Source organism: Tupaia chinensis, unplaced genomic scaffold, assembly GCF_000334495.1.
Source record: "Tupaia chinensis unplaced genomic scaffold, TupChi_1.0 Scaffold149011_1, whole genome shotgun sequence".
NCBI lineage: Eukaryota > Metazoa > Chordata > Mammalia > Scandentia > Tupaiidae > Tupaia > Tupaia belangeri.
In genome coordinates this window covers 498,675-505,548 of record NW_006208857.1, presented here as the reverse complement: position 1 = coordinate 505,548, position 6,874 = coordinate 498,675, and the positions used below count along the sequence as shown (strand labels likewise).

At 54.2% G+C, this 6,874-nt stretch overlaps 1 protein-coding gene across 1 annotated transcript in view; it reads left to right on the top strand.

Annotated features, from left to right (window-relative positions):
- Positions 1 to 6,874, top strand: part of P3H3 (prolyl 3-hydroxylase 3) — a 16,437-nt gene that overhangs the window by 6,651 nt on the left and 2,912 nt on the right. The window contains exons 9-12 of the mRNA XM_014585142.1: positions 4,914 to 5,015; positions 5,312 to 5,462; positions 5,679 to 5,796; positions 5,882 to 5,957. Of these exons, the coding sequence (XP_014440628.1) occupies positions 4,914 to 5,015; positions 5,312 to 5,462; positions 5,679 to 5,796; positions 5,882 to 5,957 (447 nt within the window). The remainder of the gene's footprint in view (positions 1 to 4,913; positions 5,016 to 5,311; positions 5,463 to 5,678; positions 5,797 to 5,881; positions 5,958 to 6,874) is intronic.

Here is a 6,874-nt window from a genome sequence, read left to right as displayed (position 1 = left end):
AGGGGTCGGAGCGAGTGGTATTGGATGGGCTGCTCACGCCAGCTGAGTGTGGAGCGCTGCTGCAGCTGGCCAAGGTAAGAGGACCTGAGCGCTCGGCCCTCCGGGGACCACAGGCACGCTGCCTGCTCCCTTGCCCTCAGCCTGCCCCTCCCTACTCTGCCCGTGCTGACTGTCCCGCAGGGACTGTGCGTTCAGTGCCTCTCGGCTGGGGGTGAGTCCCTTTTCCTCCTAATTTAGCTGATCTGGGGTGGATGTTCTCTACAAAGGAATTGTCCTAGAAACTGATGGGAAGAACAAAACGAAAAACAAGAAGGTATAAAAAAATGGCTGAGTGTGCGGGCGAGGATGCCCTGGTTAGCTGAGTTTAGAGACTGGCGTGGCTGCGAACCACCTCCTGTGGGTCGACTGACTGCTGTTCACCAGCTGAGTCTACCAGGTAATGGAGCTTCAGTCCTCATTCTGGGCCGGTGCTCTCGTCACCCGCTGAATACCTGCTGTGTTAGAAGCTGCTAGGGGGCCGGCAGAGTGCATGGTGGTAGGGAGCTGGACTCCCACATGGGCGACCACAGTTCGAGGCCTGTACCTGGTGGCTTGTTTTCTCACTTTTCATTTCTCTCTCTGTCTTTCTCTGGTCAAATGAAAAATAATAACAACAACAAATAAAATTTTAAAAATGAATAAATCTTAAAAAAGGAAAAGAAACCACTAGGTTCTTGGGAGCAGCAGATGGAGTAATGGCTACGTCGCTGAACTCCTATGTAGTCGACTGCAGTTTGAGTCTCGGACCTGGTGGCTTAAACTCACACCGGGTGTGTGTACGTGCGTGCCCAAGATCTCGAGAGGAGAATGGAGGAGAAGGGATTGTGTCATGGCCATCCCCCCCTGGGGGGTGATTTCTCCCTTTCTATCTCTCTGTCTGTCTCTATGTGTCTGGCATGCCCTATAGCAAAAACTTCTGATAAAAAAAAAAAAAAAAGAGGCCAGGTGGAGGAGAGATCAGGGCCCAGACTCCAAGGGCCTCTGTACCTGCCAGGGAATATGGCCTTCATTTGTGGATGGTGGACAGCTGGTGAAAGACTTGGGGCTGCAGGACCAGCAGGTGGCGTAATGGCTATGTCGCTGGATTCCTATGTGGTCAACCGCAGTTCAAGTCCCTGACCCGTTGGCTTAAACGCACGCTGGGCGCGTGTGCGTGCGTGTCCAAGATCCTGAGAGGAGAGTGGAGTGAGAAGGGATTGCGGCGGGGCAATCCCCCCTGGGGGGGGGGTGATTTCTCACGTTCTGTCTCTCTATGTCTCTCTGTCTTCCTGGTGAGTGCACACACCCTATAGCAAAAAAAAAAAAAGAAAGAAACTCTCAAGACCCCCACCCCCCAAAAAAAATAAAGACTTAGGGCTGCTGCAGCACAGCAGTGAGCACTCTGCACTGGGAGCCAAATCCCAGATGGCCAGCAGCTGTGAAACTGGTGAAAAGCCCGCTGGGCATGTATGCATGTGTGCATAAAATCTGACCGGAAGGAGAAATGGAGGGCGAAGGATTGTAGCATGACTACACCCTGTTGGGGAGCGCTTCTTCTGTCTCTGTCTTTGGGGAGCGCACACGCTTTCTGGCAAAAACAAACCAAAACCAAAACAAAAACAAAAAGTTGCATTTCCCTGTTTGTATTTGCTTCGATTAAAGAAAGAATTGGGGACCAGTCGGTGGTATGGTGGTTACGGTGGTCGGGTCCCACGTGGCTGGCTGCACGTTTCACGACCTGGACCCAGTGGCTTGAAAAATGCCAGGCACATGTGTGTGCATGCCCAAAATCGCCAGAGGAGAATGGAGGAGAAGGGATTGGGAAGTGACCACCATCCCTGAGAGGTGCCTTCTCTCTCTCTCTCTGGCAAGCACACATACCCTATAGAAAATTTAGTAAATAAATAGCTAGATTTATAAATAAATAAGGATTTAAGGAAGGGCTGGCGTTCATGGTCCTGATGAACTTCCAAGGATAGGGCCCGGAGACCCTGTCCTGTGGAACCTGCAGCTCCCTCTAGAGGTAGTGTGTAGAATACAATGGGAGAGAAGAGGGGAGAAGCTTCTGGAGTGATTAGAGTGCCACTGCCTTAGTCTCATTTCGAGAGAATGCAGAGAGGAACAAGTGAAGAGTACTTAGAATTTCAAAGAGAAAGAGTGAAGGACAAAAGCCTGCATGGAATGGGCTGGTCCCCTACCGCAACGACTGGACCCTGCTTAGTGGAAGCTGGATCCACACAGCTGACTGGGTTTCTAGTCCTATCCCTGTTGATTTGAAAAACGTGCCAGGTTGGGGCCAGCAGGTGGCGTAGCAGTTACATCGCTGCACTCCCACATGGCCAACCGCAGTTTGAGTCTCAGACCTGGTGGTTTGAAAATCACGCCAAATGCGGATGTGGGCATGCCCAAGATCCCAGGAGGGGAGTGGAGGAGAAGGGATTGCAGGTATGGCCATCCTCCTGAGGGGTGATTTATCACTTTCTCTCTCACTCTCTCTCTGGTGAGCATACATGCCCTACGGGAAAAACCTCTTTAAAAAAGAAAGAAAGGAAGGAAGAAAGAAAAAGAAAGAAAGAAAGAAAGAAAGAAAGAAAGAAAGAAAGAAAGAAAGAAAGAAAGAAAGAAAGAAAGAAAGAAAGAAAGAAAGAGGAACCAGCAGTTAGTGTAATGGCTGTGTCTCTGGACTCCCATGTAGTTGACTGCGGTTTGAATCCCAGACCCGGTTGGCTTAAACTCACGCCGGGCGCGTGTGCGTGCGTGCCTAAGATCCCAAGAGGAGAATAGAGGAGAAGGAATTGCAGCGTGGCCATGCCCCCGGGGGTGATTTCTCACTTTCTGTCTTTCTGGTGAGCGCACATGCCCTATAGCAAAAAACTCGTAAAAAAGAAAGAAAGAAAGAAAGAAAAGAAAACACTCCAGGTGTGTACACACGCACCCAGGATCCTGACAGGATGGAGAATTGGAGGAAACAGGATCGCAGCACAACCAGCCTTATCGGGGGTGCTGTCTCTCCCTCTCACGTGCATGTGGGTGCACCCTCTGGCACGAATCAGGCCACCTGTTGGGGAGAGGGTAACAGGATGGAGTCAAGGTGAACTCCCGAGCATCAGACCTTCATTCTGTCTCTCCTTGACATTAAACTCATTCTGACTTCAGGATTATTTCCTCTGCCTGGAACATTCCCCTCTCAGCCATTTCCTCTCAGACATTCCCTCTCAGCCACATCCAAGTGGCTCCTTTGTATCACTGGTTTCAATATTTTTTTTCTTTGTTTGAGAGGTTTTTGCTATAGGGTGCGTGCGCTCACCAGAAAGACAGAGAGAGACAGAGAGACAGAAAGAGAGAAATCACCCCCCAGGGGGGATAGCCACGTTGCAATCCCTTCTCCATTCTCCTCTCGGGTCTGGAACTCGAACCATGGTTGACCACATGGGAGTCCAATGACATAGCCATTATGCCAACTGCTGGTCCCTCACTGATTTCAATTTAAGGTCACCTGTTCAATTAGCTGTCTCTGAACCCCTGCCTGGGCACCTTCAAGGTCACAACCCTGCCTTAATGCCCTTCATAGTATGTTATCACCGTCTGATGAATTGATCTGGTTCATTTATTTATTTATTTACTCGTTATCTTAAAATACTAATCTCCTGAGAGTGGGGACCTTTTCCTTTTTTCTCCCTAAATAATTATTTTATTTAACTTTATTTATTTATTTTAATTTGACCAGAGAGGGACAGAGAAAGAGAAGAAAAGTGAGAAAGCAAGCTGCCAGGTCTGGGACTCGAACCGCAGTCGGCTACGTGGGAGTCCAGCCCCCGTAACCACTACACCACCTGTCAGCCCCAGGGGAGCTTTTCTTAAGCACATTTATGTCTCCAATGCCTACAACAGGGCCTGGCACATAGTAGGTGCTCAGTACAAATTTGTTGAATGAATCTTAGATGGCTAGGTGACTCGGTGGTCTCTCAGAGAAGTCTGTATGGAGAAGTAACTATGGTGGTACTTAAACAGATTCAAAAGTAGGCAGGAAGGGGAACCAGCAGTTAGCGTAATGGCTATGTCGCTGGACTCCCACGTAGTCGACCGCGGTTCGTGTCCCGGACCCGGTGGCTTAAAACTCACGCCGGGTGCGTGTGCGTGTGTGCCCAAGATCCCGAGAGGAGAATGGAGGAGAAGGGATTGCGGCGTGACCATCCCCCCTGGGGGGTGATTTCTCGCTTTCTGTCTCTATGTCTCTCTCTGTCTGTCTGGCGAGCGCACGCGCCCTACAGTGAAAATCTCTCAAGAAAAAAAAAAAAAGTAGGCAGGAAAATGTCAGACAGAGAGAGTGATCCTGGTTGTGACCTGCAAATACTGGGAGTCCCTGGGGTGAGGGAGTCACTCTGGATGGCTGGGAAAGCGGGACTCAGCATCAGGGTGGCGCCACCAAGCCGGCCGGGTCCTCTGAGAACACCTCAGGTGGGAAGAGCTCAGAGACAGATGCTGTCTGCCCGCCTGGGGCCTCCTGCCAGGGCCTGGCCTGACCGTGGAACTTTCCTGCTGGACCCTGTTCCAGAGCGGCTCTAGTCTTGGCTCACTTGGGATGGGTGGTGGAGCCCTTCCTGCCAGGCCCAGCTCTGCCCCCTTCCCTCTCAGAGGCCCTGCCTGCTGTCGGAGGCTCTCCCGAGTCCTGCCCAGAGTCTCCTGGTACTGGGATTTCAGGCCTTTCCTGGAGAAGGGTCGCCCGGACACCCGGGACTACAGTCACTCTCCAGGAAAGGGCAGCAGCTCAGGGCAAGGGGCACAGAGAACTGTGGGCGTCTCAAGCTTCGTCCCTGGAGGGAGGGTCTCCTGGCCCTGAGGGCAGTGAGGTGGGCTAGAGGCAGCCAGTGCTCAGTAACTGCTCTCCCTCTCAGGACGCAGCTGAAGCTGGAGCCAGGGCGGGCTCTCGTGGCCGCCGCTCCCCGCACACCCCCCATGAACGCTTCGAGGGGCTCACAGTGCTCAAGGCTGTGCAGGTGAGGGGGGCCCCCATGGCCTGGCGGAGTGCGCGCAGAGGCTGGGCACTGGGTCTGGGCTCCTGTGCAGGACTGTCCTGGGACCAAGACTGCCTGAGGCCTGAGCCCAGGATGGAGGAAGGGGGTGACCTGAGAACCGGGTGTGAGTTGTTATCAAGGAGGTGATGGAAGGAGTGGTTTAGGCCGATGGCAGGCCGCCCGTCCTGAGAGACCCCAGACCCCCGGGTGGGCGGCAGAGGTAGGGCAGGAGCTAGGGCTGGGGCCGACGTCTCATGCCGCCCTGCCCCCACCTGCAGCTGGCCCGGGCAGGGACGGGGGGCAGCCAGGGTGCCAGGCTACTCCTGGAGGTGAGCGAGCGCGTGCGGACCTTGACGCAGGCCTACTTCTCCCCGGAGCGGCCCCTGCATCTCTCGTTCACCCACCTGGTGTGCCGAAGTGCCATCGAAGGTACCTGCCAGGGACCGCTGCCCTCCCCAACCTCCGGGCCGGCGTGCCTTCAGAACCCCACCCTGTGTGGGGTCGGGTCTTTACTCCCCTCCCCAGAGGGCCGGTTCCTCTGCCCCGCTGTGACCAGGCGCTACAGGGCGAGTGCGGGTGGTAAGCACCCCAGGGCAGCAGGTGGGCACGAGGACAGAGAAGTCACCAGACCCCATTGTGTGGCAGGGGAGCAAGAGCAGCGCATGGATCTGAGTCACCCGGTGCATGCCGACAACTGCGTCCTGGACCCTGACAGCGGGGAGTGCTGGCGGGAGCCCCCAGCCTACACCTACCGAGACTACAGGTGGGCCGGGCAGGCGGGCGGGGGCATCCCACAGCAGGCTGGGCCTGGCACGGGTCTCACTGCCTCCTGTCCTCCTCCCTCCCAGCGGACTCCTCTACCTCAACGATGACTTCCAGGGTGGGGACCTGTTCTTCACAGAGCCCAACGCCCTCACCGTCACGGTACGTGGGGTGTGAGTTGTAGGGGTGTGACAGAGGGCCCAGCCCCAGGATCAGGATTCAAAACAGAAGTTCTCAGAGGCAAATGCAGGGAAATAGCTGGGGTCACCTTAACCTGTTCCCTTCCGGGCCTCCCGGCCTCCTCAACACTGTCCGGAGAGGTTGTTTGTTTGGTTTTCTTTGGAGAGGTTTTTGCTATAGGGCACATACGCTCACGAGAAAAACAGAGAGACAGAGAGACAGAAAGCGAGAAATCACCTTCCAGGGGGGATGGCCACGCCACAATCCCTTCTCCTCCATTCTCCTCTTGGGATTTTGGACACATACACACACACACACACACACACGTGCCTGGCGTGAGTTTAAGCCACTGGGTCTGGGACTCAAACTATGGTTGACTACCTGGGAGTGCAGCGACATAGCCATTACGCTAACTGCTGGTCTCCCTCACCACTGCTGGGTCCAGGGCTCTCCCAGCAGGAGCTGAGTAAGACCCTCTCCAGCAGCTCTCCAAGTGGCCCCTCCAGACCTGCCTTCAGTGTTTGCCTCACCTCCTCAAGGAGGGGCTAGTGACGCACAGGCGGCAGGACCCTCCAGGCCGTGCCCCTCTGCTGTACTTGGGCAACTCGAGTTAGTCCTTCTCCCCAGAGCAGGGCAGATCCACCGGTTCAGATGTGCGTTCTTAAACGTTCCAAGGTTCAGTTTTCTAAATGGGGGCGATAATAATAATGCTTGTTGTTTATTTGTTTTTTGACGTTTCTGCTGTAGGACGCATGCACTCACCAGAGAGAGACAGAGAGAAAGTGAAAAATCACCCCTGAGGGGATGGCCATGGTGCAATCCCTTCTCTTCCATTCTTCTCAGGATTGGGGGCACACATGCACACAAACCCAGCATTATTTTCAAGGGGTCTGGGACTT